Genomic DNA, 13,259 nt, shown 5'->3' on the forward strand with positions numbered 1-13,259 from the left:
GGTCGTAAGTGGAAAAATACTCTTGGAATTCTACAGGACTTGTTATCTCTTGGGAAAGCTGCAAAACTGAAGCAGTATTTTGTCTACAGGGGTGTTTATATTAAAGGAGACAATAGAATTTTTCTATTGAAGAAAGGAAGGGACTGAACGTAAGTTTTTGTTCCTGAATAACAACAACCCCTGTAGAGTTACTAAATTTCTGAATTAGAACGTTTTAGCAGCGGAACAAGACAAGAAACTGGACTACAACATGGAAAGAACAATGGGGGAGCTTTAAATTTGGACTGGAAACTTGAAATTAAATATCATAAAAATAACTTTAAAAAAAAAAAAAAGCTGGCAAGGAATTGAGGGAAAATCTGATCATGGATCCAAGATTTCCAGGCAGACAACAGACAGACTGATGGACATGGGGAATCTAAACCGGGGAAGGGGGGGGGAGATTTAGAATCCAAAGGCTGTGTAACTATTTTCTGAACTTTTTTTTTATATATATACACTTCTTATCTTTTTTATCTTTATATAGCTTTTTATATTTGGTTGGGGCATTTCTATTAAAAAAAGGGAATTCGTGGAAGGAAAATGGGGTGGACCCTGGGGAGAGAATTTTTGATTTTTATTCAAGGCAATGATGACGACTGTACAAATTCAATTTTGAATATGGGGTTAAACAAATTAAGTTCTAAATTGGGAGTGAGAGCTTGTAGAATCAACGTTATGAAAGGGGAATATGGTAGGGATGGGGGAGGGGGGAGTCCCAGAAAGTGGGTAATGAAAATAAGGTTTTGAATTTATTTCACTTTTGTTTTATTTTTACTTTCTGTATTTTGGAAATTTTAATAAATATGATTTATATTAAAAAAAAAAGAAATACACAATATGCACACACAGTTGTTCTCCATGTGTAGCTTCTGCAGTGGAACTGTGCTTCTGGCCACGCCCCTGATGGTACTGGTTGCGTGGCTGGGAAAGCAGCGTAGGAGCAGCTGTTCATATGTAGACTTGTCTGATTTTATTAAATTTCCCCTCCCTTCCTGCAGAGAGCACTGCAACCAAATGTGGCATGACCAGTGCAGTATTCAGGGTCAGGAGCAAGGCCAGCGGTAGACATCCACTGCCCACTTGTCCACATGTAGAAGCCGTGCATGAAGAAAGAATTAATAAGGCCACTGTAGCCTCTTAGTGAAGCAGGCCTTAGTTGCTTTTGATCTATGTGTAGTCCAGGGGTAGACAACATGGTACCCTCCAGATGCTCCTGGACCACAGTTCCCATGATGCCTGACCATTCACCATGCTGGTTGGGGCAAATGGGAATTGGAATCCAATGACACCTGGAGGGTACCTGATCTAACCTGAAGAACACAAGACTCCCTTTGAGTGTAGTCTCTTGGGCTCCTGAAATGGAGCAAACAGTCCAGGAAGATGCACTTTCATGTATTGAGACAGGCATACGTGGAACTTTCTTTGCCCAGTGCCACAACTCCAAATGTGTGCTTGAGTTGGATGTGGCGGTCTTAGGCTCCTAACTAGCTTTTTTCCACAGGTCATTTTAGCTGACCTTTCTTGCTTGTTCTACATTAATAAATGTGCAGTGGCATTTGTCAGAACACGCTTAACATTAAAAAATAGGTGTCTAATCTACTATAAGAACTCTGTTAACTAAGGTCCAGTGACTTTAAGAACAATCTTAGACCCTGAGCATATGGACCTAATAAGTGCATGATCTTTCTATACCAGTGATCACAGTAAATCTGGTTATCAGTATTTCCTTGTCATGTGTTCCAGAATCCATACATAATTTACTCTCCACCAGAACCAGAACTTCTGCTTTTGTTTAACCCTTCAGGGTGGAGTTGAAAAGGGAGTGAAGGGGGAAATGGGGGCACAAAGAGGGTTGCAAAAAAAGCGGGTGTAGGAGAAAGGGATTGAAGATGAAAGCAGCCATTTCCTCAAAGTCTAATTTCTTCTGGTTTTCACCTAAAAACATTCCCAAATCCCACTAGCCAAACTAGCCAAACTTCCCTGATAACCTCCCCTTTTCCTTCTGCAAACAAGCAACTTCATTCATTTTTGCACTGTGATACCACTTTCACTCTTCAACCCAATGTCCTTACCCAATTAACCCAAAGCCTCTCTTTTTCACTGACCAACGTCCTAGTTTTCCTGTTGGTTCCTAGGAATGCTTCAAAGAACAATTTGTGTACTGGTTTTAGTGTTCCTAAGCTCAAACTGGTATTAGTGTGCTGTTTATAGATTTTCAGTAAACATGCTAATTTCCTTTTGAGACAGTAAGCTAGTTTCAAATATTATAAAAAATTAATTATGATTTATCTCTCTGATTTATCTCTCTGGTCCCTCTTGGGGTGCCATATTGCAGGCTTGCATGTAAGCAGCACACTTCATTACCAGCCCATTCATCAGTAAAGTGTATATGTCTTTAAAATTTAAAAACAGTGGATGGCATTCATTAATTTCAGTGGGTCTGCTCAGAGTAGGACTTAGTTGAACACAACCCATAGGGAAGAAGAGTGTCAAGGCTAATTCACATATGACTTTTGCAGTAGTTGCCCATTTGACAGAATAAATCACGTGACATATACATTAAAAATGTCCATCGGTGTGTACATATTTTCTCCTACCTAGAATATTAAACTACCAAGGCTGAACTGGTCTTCAGAAAAGTGTTTTCCTCTGACAAGTTTTGGCTGCACTGCTCTGCTGTGTACAACCTTTTAAATTGCTGTGGAAAACAACAAACATTTTATTTTCACTGCAAGGCATTATCAAGAACATAAAATGCAACCATGTGCTGTTTTATTGCTAATGGGTTTTGTGTGGTTTCCCCCCCTCTTTTTTTGGTTCAAGTTAATGGTTTTTCTCCCGTTCAGAGTAAGTCAGTACAAAATCTTTTTTTTTTTTAAGATTTCAAGAAAAGTTATATTAAACATTAGGTTGAGATCGCAGCCTGGTAAGTCAGAGATGCTCTCAAGCATATCCTTTCTATTTTGGCGAGAAATAAAAAACTTTTAAGAGCTGGAAGACTTCTAATTTGTGGTAGGCTTCAAAGCTAAAGACAGTTCTTGCATAAAAACACCATTGAGCATTCATGAGGTAGCCTTGTGAAATCTATGGGGCATATCTATGTCAGTCAAGAATGTACTTCAAAAAATGCCCTTCAAAGTGGATAGCTCCCCTTGTCTATAACATATTAAGGCTGCCCTTTCTTCTGTCATTTAGCTATGCAGCAAGGTATTACGAACAAATGGAGCATGGTGACAGCATTCTGTTGTACCTCACTGTGAATCGCCATCATATTCTGGAACATCACTCATTCATATCAGTTCCTACCACTCTAGTTAGAAAAATCTTACTTTACAAATCTTACTTTGCACTATGCAGACCAAATCTTGGCTGCTTTAATGAAGTTCAGTGGGACTTGCATCCTTTCTGGACAAAACTCTCCCCCCCCCCCCTTTAAGGTCATGGCCTCCGTAATGTGCAAGAGATGCCTTTTTAACTTAACACACCCACCCCAGCAAAGATAATACATAATATACAATACTAGAAGCTTCTCCTTTGCTTGTCAGCTCCCCTACCATTACTCCATTAACCCCCTTCCCACCCCATGCCACCAGCTTTCCCAACCCCATTTCTGGAGCCACTTCTCTCTTCTAGCCTGCAGCCCCCCTTTGCACCCATTTTCACCGTCATCCTCATGTCCTTGCCACTGCCTCCCCCACCTTTTGTGCCACCCCACCCCACCTTACTTACTAACCACCCCCTAGTAACCTCCTGTATCCTGTTCCTTCTCCTCCTGCACATTGCACCTAGTAAGCATACTTTTCACCTCCTATTTTGGGGTGAGACAACCATTTTGTTTATTTTTCTTCACTGGTCCTCATACATTTTGAAGTTCAAATCGGTTATAGTTTGTTTTTTGCAGTATTTGGGTGTGCCTTTTTTCATTTGATTCTGCTTCACTGATAAGCTCCTTTGAAGATTTCTATAGCAGCTGTACTTAGAAGGGACGCGGGTGGCGCTGTGGGTTAAACCACAGAGCCTAGGACTTGCCAATCAGAAGGTCGGCGGTTCGAATCCCCGCGACTGGGTGAGCTCCTGTTGCTCGGTCCCTGCTCCTACCAACCTAGCAGTTCGAAAGCACGTCAAAGTGCAAGTAGATAAATAAGTACCGCTCCGGCGGGAAGGTAAACGGCGTTTCCGTGCACTGCTCTGGTTCACCAGAAGCGGCTTAGTCATGCTGGCCACATGACCTGGAAGCTGTACGCCGGCTCCCTCGGCCAATAAAGCGAGATGAGCGCCGCCACCCCAGAGTCGGTCACGACTGAACCTAATGGTCAGGGGTCCCTTTACCTTTACCTTTACTGTTGTCCCATTGGTTTTTTGCTACTGTGTGCTTCACGTTGGGGCCGTTTCCATGATCCCTTGGATTTCACAGGCCATAACATTTGAAAAGGCGACTATAACCAATCTTTTCTGCTCAAGGCAGAGGAGCTCCTCTGGATCCCCAATGGCATTTTCTAGCCTTTTATTGTTGGGTACCGTGAAATGTAGTCATTCCAATCTTTTTTCTCCATTTGAGTACTGTTTCTGTACTTGCATGATAATCCCACAAACTTTCTGTCTTGTCTGAGAGCTATAATTGAGTCCTAATTCTTGTAATTGGAGCTGGTCTTCTCTTTTCCCCCTTTGTTTGCACTGGGAATGGTTGAATCATCTTGTGCATCCCCAGAGAGTCTGTTAATTGGGTGTCTAATAAATATTATAAACAAATAATATCACATCATATGAATAGTTTGTCCCATAAGTATGTTGTAGTGTCACTGAGTAGCCCTTCGGTTTAAGCAAGAGGCTCAACGATACATGAGCAGAAATGCTAAAACATACTCAGCCATAGAGCAGTGCCTTTTTAAGAGGAAAAAAACCTACTAATTTTGTATGCTGCAGAAACAGCACACTTCTTGTTCCGTTCCTGTTTGCTGTACTTTTTACTATGCAAAGCCAACTTAAGTATTCTCCAAGGGAAGAATGACAGTACTGCAGTAGAAAGATAATGCATTCAGTCTTGATCAAACCATGACATGACTTGTGCCTTCCTTGCATCTTATTGAGCATAGGTGATGCAGCTCAGTCTCTGGAAGCGTTTTCTGCAGGGCATAAGAGCAGTAGAGCTGTTGAAAGCACATCAGTCATTTTATATCTATATGGCATTGATTAATTGGTCTGATCTTCCTCTCTGTTATGATTACACAGCCATTGCTTTAGTTTAGCAACGGAAATGGCTGGGCACAAAAGATTTAACGTGGCCTGTTGGGGCGAGGAAAAGGAGAAGATCTTCCTCATGACAATGAATTAAACTGATTGTCTGGGTTGCTTAATGCAATTAACATGGTTATAAATAACTGGGGGCTGCCTTTAATGAAAGCTGGTAGGTTGTTATAGAAATGTTGCCTCTTACAGCTTGCCTCAAGGTATGCATCACTAGAGCTGCTTAAAATAGCAAATTTAATTCATTTTTATGCAATTAAACTTAGACTGTGTGTTCTGATAAAACCCCCCAGGAGGTAGAATTATAACTCTACAGTAGGATCTGGTTGTCCACCTTTTTAGGGACATTTTGGCTGGCTTTTGTGTGCTGCTGTCAGACATAGGATATTTTTGTGAGCAGATTGGCGCATATTGGGCATATTAATCAATTCTATACATGTGTGTGTGTGTTTTAGACCAGCCTCTTTTATGTATACGCCAAATGTTTGTGAAATCTTGTCTATACTGTCAAAATTATTTTGAGTTAGATTTTGCATCATTCAAATTAATTTTTTATGAACTAGTACACCTTCAGTTCTCAGCTATCATTAGTTTTCTGCTGCCTTTGGGGTGTGGGGGATAGAAAGGGTTGGTTTTTTTAGGGCCTCAATTCTTCTGCTGCTCTTTTCTTTTGGAATTGTTTTTTAAAAAGGCCTCAGTGCTTCACTGTTGCATAACTGGTCATACACAACAATGAATAAGATTAATCCCATCAGCTCAATGGGTTCAGATGTGCCTTGCATTCCGACGCATGTATGGTCTTGCTGTTCTTGAATGCTTATGATGACTTCACAAAAGGCCCCTGTCAGCAATATTAACTAGCACAGAGATTTAATTCTGTATTTATGCAGTTATTGAATGTGCTTCTCAGAGCTTCTGACAAAGGAAACAATGGTGCTCCATAGAGCTAAAAAGGTCAGATTAGTTATATTCTTGAATTTATGAAGACTCCAAGTACAAAGAGTGCCTGCTACTCAAGATAATACTATAATAAAGCAATCCTGCAACTTTAAAGGCAATTATTTTAAAAGGCGGGGGGGGGGGGGGAGAGGCTGGAAAACATCACATGTGGTACCAAATAGGCTTTTCCCCTTCTTTTTACTTTTTCTCATCAAACCAATCTCTAGTCCTGTTCACATGACATTAATAGAAGATTCTTACTTAGGAGCTGATATTTTAATACATGAAAGAGTCACCCGGTTCCAGAACAGGGATAGCTCTTCTAAGGAGATACTCCCACCCATTACATGTATGCATATTTTTGTTTTACACTAACAATTCAGATCAAACCATGATTTATGTGGGCTTTCTCCAGTCACTCAAACAGTGGAGAGCACATACCGTATGTTTTTATGCCAAATGTACATTACCTATTTTCATAACAAATTACTGGACTATTTGTGAACAGAATTAAAAAATCAAACCATGTCTGCTGCGTTAGTTAATCTGGCATAAATTATGAAACTATTGATTATACTTTGCCAACATGCTGATTTTTTCATGCATCTGTCCCTTATGAAGACACATGAGGCATCTGGATGGGATATTTTAAGGTCTGTTAATTTAAAATAGCCATCAGTAATCATTCCTCCTGCAGTGATTTTAGTAAAGCTTCCCCTTTCACTATGCAGTTTTTTGAACTTCATACAAATAGCAATGTTATAAAGGTAGCAGAGTATGCATCAATGTATTCACAAAATCTCCAGGCTCAATTTGCAAAATTATGTTTGTGACATAAGGAGACACAAAGATTCATTTCTCTACCTGCTCTCTCAGAAGAAGGAAAGAGTTATGAGAAAGGGTTGGATTGGCTGCAAAAGGAAAAGACAGGATTTCCTACGGACCAAATGCTTTGGAGTAAAAGTTCTAGAATACGTTCTTTTATTGCATTTATATTTCAAATTTAAAAACGCAATTTAAAATAAGATACAAGGAGGGGTGTTGCTTTATATAAAGGGAATAGATCAAACTGCTACACTATTAGAAGAAAAATAAATGGGACAAATAAATTAGTCAGTGCTGACAGTCTTCAGTGCCTGAGCACAGATAAGACTTTGCTAATTTTTCTAGACAAGGAGAGGCATAAAATATGCAGGAAGTTGCACTTCCTGGTTTGAAGAGTGAATAGGAAAGCCACTTTGGGGGAAAGCCAATATGTGCCTTAATTCAGGCTGCTTTAAGCTTAGTGCCACCATTCCATAGAATATATCTATACAATTCCATACATATGTCATTTCAGAATTAATTTCTGCTGAGTTGAATGGAGTTTGTTCCCAGTTAAGTTACAGCCCAAGGCTTGAAAATTCTCTTAATTCTATCGTGTTCATCAGATAAAACCTTTCATTGCATTGCTCATCTAGACTTCTGTCATACATGTTGTAGAATTAATGTGTTTGGTTTCCCTCATCCCTTGAAGGTACAGTGGCTCTCCATTTTGTACAGTCTGCTATAGTTCCTCTAACGCCAAGTAAACACTTGCTCTTACATAAAATGTGCTGGTGCTGTCTTCAAAATTTATACTAAACTACTTCTCTCTCTTTTTTATACTAGCAGCTTTATGTTCATCCCCTAAATTAATAAAACAATTGAAAACCTCTAAAGATACATAAAAGGTGGTAATGATGATTTTGCTCGCTGCTGAAGCACATTTGTCTCTGGGGTGGAATATAAGCAACTGCTTAATAGCAAATTAAACACACTTCGAAGGATTGGGACAAACAAATTCGGCTGAAACATCCAGGGATAATATTTAAATAAGCAGGATCTTTTTGGTACATTGCCAAAATATCTGCACTAAACACCTACAGAAAGAGCTGGCAAATCTTAAACAAAAACAGTCAGCAATTTACTTTGTAATATAAAATAAATGGGACGCGGGTGGCGCTGTGGGTTAAAGCCTCAGCGCCTAGGACTTGCTGATCGAAAGGTCGGTGGTTCGAATCCCCGCGGCGGGGTGCGCTCCCGTCGCTCGGTCCCAGCGCCTGCCAGCCTAGCAGTTCGAAAGCACCCTCGGGTGCAAGTAGATAAATAGGGACCGCTTACTAGCGGGAAGGTAAACGGCGTTCCATGTGCTGTGCTGGCTTGTCAGATGCAGCTTGTCACGCTGGCCACGTGACCCAGAAGTGTCTCCGGACAGCGCTGGCTCCCGGCCTCTAGAGTGAGATGAGCGCACAACCCTAGAGTCTGTCAAGACTGGCCCGTACGGGCAGGGGTACCTTTACCTTTTTATAAAATAAATACATTTGGTTCTTTCTTAAATACAGGCAGTTCTTCAAAATACCCTTTAGCCAAATCCTTTAAAGTCCATTTCCAAGTACTCATGCATTTACAAAGCATAGGACAGACTACTGCAAACAGATGGATTTACCTATCTAATGCTGTGATGTTTTGGCTGTGGTTTTTTTTTTTTTTTTTAAAGCATGGTTGTTAAAACCTTCAGTTTGTTAAAGTACCTGTGCCTCCATCTCCCATTAGATAACCTGACAGAGACTTCACAGAAGGTTATCAAGCAGGATTGCTTTTTGTCTCCTTGACAAAGGTTTTAGGATGGTTGCTAGGTGCCAATTTGGATATCATGCGTTTCTGTTTTAAAGGTCAAAGGCAGCATAAAAGTATGTAGCCACTTAGCTGCCTTTCTACCTGCTGTCTCTGCCCATCCCTTAGCCCTGTCTCTGTTTTAAAATCATTAGAAAGCTGTCGAACAACATATGTCATAGTTTCCAACAACTGAAGGGATATCAAAGCAATGGTGTTGCATTAAGTAGATTCCCTAGACCTATCGCTGAGCAGGAGAGAACCAACTTTATGGTTTTATGTGAGTGTGTGCAGAATTCTCATTAGGGAAATCTTTTGGAAGTGGTGGGTTTCAGTCTGGTAAACAAAAGGCAGAAGGACTTTTCCAGAGTCACTGGGGGCAGAATTCAGTGCTCTTACATTTTAAAGGCGACTCTTTTCTTCCTACTGTTGCATTAATAGGATGGTGAAGTTTTCAAAAATATGCCACCCAGATATTCAAATGCATGCCACGCAAATGTGATCTCAATTGTCATGACTTTTTACCATATTACAACAGGTGCCTTCAATGAAGCAGGTGCCACTGTGCATGCAAATTTAGTAACAGTGTGTGTAACCATTTCCTTGGTAAACTAATAAAGTTGCTTCATTTGTGCATTGTTTTGTAGGTGAAGAACTGAAAGGAAAGATAACAGTCCACAAAAACAGAAAAGATCCACGTTCCCTCATCATAACACTTTCACTGAAAAATGTGAAGCAGACATACAGTCTTCAGTGAGGACTACGCCACAGCTGGCTTTGAAATGTATAAAATGAATAAAAACAATGGTTTGGATCAACAACTTCAAAATACGTTTTTATGGAAATGATAGTGCTAGAAAGTGTGTTCCCATAGACTGTTGGTTCTTCCCTGCAGGCCATTTCATACAATCCAAAGCAGTAGGTAGAAGATACCACGAGGGAATTAAGTTTATTTCAAGTCTGCTATCGTGGACGTGAGCAATGCAACTTTAAAAAATACTTTTGACCTGTTAATGAAATCATACTAAGTTGTACTCAGAGTAGATTCAATGAAATGATTTCAATGGGTCTACTCTGAACATGGCATTGTTGGATACTGTTCTTGGATAGTTAAGTATTTAGAAACATAGCCAAGGTTCTTGACAAGGAATCTTGTGGGATTTATTATTGCAGTTTCCCCCCCCCAGTTTTGGCCTCCTTTAGATGGGCAAAACATTATTTTTCCTCAAGTATTTTTATATTACAACTGAAAAAATAAAGTTTTATTATGTGTATTATAAATTTATTATGTGTCTTGACTATGAGATTTTTGTATTGAGTCACCTGTTGAGACTTTGAGGTATCAGTCTTGTCAATTCTTTGTTTTGCTAACTTGTCACACTTGGTATTATATGCCCTTCTACATACAGGATAAAATCCCATCACCCATTAAGATTGTCATACTTTAAATCTGTAAACTGTAACAAGACATGCACAATCCATCATGACATACTATTGCCTATCTGATGACAATCCAACAGATTCAGAATACCGCAATTGCCATTCGTAATCAGTACTGCTGCTTACGGTACATTGATTTGAGTTAAAGACCAATCTGGTTTTAACATACACCTGGATTCTTTGGCTACCTGAAATAAAGAATAGCACAAACGGGCACATAGGTTTTGTGTTTTTTTTAAGTCATGTGCAATCTGCTGCAGTACCATGAAAGATAGGTGAGCATTCTGTAACTCTTTAGAAAAATATTCTTTTCCCCTTCACTACTAGATGTTTGAGGCTATGCGCGTGCCTTTACAACAAGTGGTGCAGAGGGCAAGATGGCAGCATGAAACAATAGACACCTAAATAGGTTTAGTGTGAATTTATCTAATGCATTTTCTGCCCTCCAGCATGCAGTCAGAAGGAGTGACTGCCCCTAGCCTTTTAGTAATTATCCTTGTCACCTTAAGGGCACTCGGCTATTCATTTTGTCACTTTCTCCTTGATTCTCTATGTATTGCAGAGAATTCAAGTGAGGTACTTGAGTGTGTTTTGAGATGAACTTTAGAGCAGGCTGGAGGTTCTGCCTATTTCAAAGATCTGCATGTGACCTGCCCTCCACCTTGACATGTACACAAAACTGGGGAGTGGGGAGCAGGGAAATGCTGGTCATAGCCAAGGGGGTACACACCCTCATTTAAAGTGTTCTTATCTGTGATGGAGGGAACTGCAAAGGTCTTCTTATTTAGCAGAAAATCCACTGCTGCAGTGCACCCAACAGGAGATTCCTTTAAGCAGAGTCTGCTGCATGCCCACTTAGAAATGAGAGACCACCACTGCCATCTTCAGAGATAGTCTTCTCCACTGTCAACACAGCCAGTGCAGTTGGGGAAATTCTTACTAATGTTTAATCTAAATCATTTTCTGTTTTAATGTGAATCCGTTGGTTTAGATCCTACCCTCTGGAGCAACAGAAAACCAGTTTGGCCCATTTATGTGATAGCCTTTCAAATATTGGAAGAGAACTGCCATGTTGCCTTTTAAATACCGTATTTTTTGCTCTATAAGACTCACTTTTTCCCTCCTAAAAAGTAAGGGGAAATGTGTGTGCGTCTTATGGAGCGAATGCAGGCTGAGCAGCTATCCCAGAAGCCAGAACAGCAAGAGGGATCGCTGCTTTCACTGCGCAGCGATCCCTCTTGCTGTTCCGGCTTCTGGGATTCAGAATTTTTCTTCCTCTTGTTTTCCTCCTCCAAATCTAGGTGCGTCTTATGGTCTGGTGCGTCTTATAGAGCAAAAAATACGGTAATCTCTTCTCCAGACTAAACAGCTCCAGCTCTTCAATCCTTGTTCTCTATCCCCAAACCATCTGTGTTGTCATCCTCAGTGGCGTAGCGTGGGGGGTGCAGGGGGGGCCAGCCGCACCGGGCGCAACATCTGGGGGGGGCGCGCTTGCACTCGCAGCTCTCTGCCCCTACCTGGCTCCACGTGTTAGGGGGCGCAAATTACTTGCCTTGCCCCGGGTGCTGACAACCCACGCTACGCCACTGGTCATCCTCTAAATATATTTCAGTTTGCAGATCATCTATGCATTTGCAGTCATTGGCTGGAAATATGAAAGGTGGCTAAATTTGCTTTCAACGAACAGTTGTATAGAACACTTCTTTGCCTCCTGTCTCCATAAGGCCATATTGGGAATTAACATTGCAAACTGATTCTGCATTAAGTTTCAGTCACCAGGGATAAATTTGTGATGTTCCACCAAGAGTTCTTAACTGCCCTTTCATTTCCCTCAAAATGGTTCTGTCAAGGGAATGGGCCAATACGTTTTTGGCTAACAAATTGTCACTAACTCTCCCATTTTTAGAACTTGCTTTTGCATCCAAAATCTTTGCCCCTTAATTTACCAACCTCTTTCCCATCAGTGCATTACTAAAGAAAATGGTTCTTTTAATAAATTCTTACAAGTGGTTCTAATACATAAAAATAAGATCTCAAATTAATCACATCACTAAATAGTTTATTAATGATGCAAAGCCACATGGGCTATTAAAGCTAAGAGGTTTGTCATTAGCTGATGTAACTACAGTTTGTGCAGACTGTTTTTATATTTAATGATTCCTTTAACTATTTAAGGCAATGATATGACTAGCCATTGAAGATGGAACGTTTGCTATATATAGGCACCAGGTCTGGTAATCATGAAGAGTGCTATAGGGTAAACTGTAGCTAATAATTAAAAGTTACTCAGAATGGGCAAATACTCCAGTATAATCATCATAAATCCCATTATTATTTGCATCTACTACCATTTTGCAATGGGCTATACGAAAATAATTTTCAAAGCTGTTTTTGGAGACATTTTCCAAAAGCTAGCTATGTTACACTGGGGAGAACACAGGAGCCCTATCACAGATAAGCAAGAAAAAACTCTTGGACTGTGAGGCAATACTGGAAAACAGTATTATCCCCACAAGGGAACTTTTCCATTTATAATACGCCACTAGCTTATTTTGGAGTGTGTCAGCAACTGAGCTGCAAAACTGAGCATAGCTTTGTCATTGGACAAGGGAAAGCCATTAATATGGCGGCTGCTCTGGGTCTTTTCTTAAGAAATGAGCCTCCTATTGGGGCCTTTAATAGATTTGGGGGTTTCCCCCCATCTCACACTTTCTTGGTTGTCCTTTGTTTTTAATTCTCTAGGACATAGTGTGTTTACTTTAATGAGATGCAGGGCCTGTGATCCAGCAGGAAGAGTGTTTAATCTTAAACTCGACAATGTTCTAATGGGTAAAGGAATGCAGAGAAGCATGACAGATCGTTTCATACAATCGCTGTAGCCGCCTGATTCAGATCCTTTAAAAAGAGAGGGTTATCCTTATTCCCAGACGATGTCAAAGTGGCATGATTATATAAGAGTG

The 13,259-nt window shown here is 40.4% G+C and overlaps 1 protein-coding gene across 2 annotated transcripts in view; it reads left to right on the forward strand.

Annotated features, from left to right (window-relative positions):
• Positions 1-10,144, forward strand: part of PRMT3 (protein arginine methyltransferase 3) — a 59,908-nt gene extending 49,764 nt beyond the window's left edge. For both annotated transcript variants that reach the window (XM_077929562.1, XM_077929571.1), the window contains one exon: positions 9,507-10,144. In XM_077929562.1, the coding sequence (XP_077785688.1) occupies positions 9,507-9,616 (110 nt within the window). In that variant the 3' untranslated portion in view covers positions 9,617-10,144. The remainder of the gene's footprint in view (positions 1-9,506) is intronic.
• Positions 10,145-13,259: the final 3,115 nt, after the last annotated feature.

Source organism: Podarcis muralis, chromosome 1, assembly GCF_964188315.1.
Source record: "Podarcis muralis chromosome 1, rPodMur119.hap1.1, whole genome shotgun sequence".
NCBI lineage: Eukaryota > Metazoa > Chordata > Lepidosauria > Squamata > Lacertidae > Podarcis > Podarcis muralis.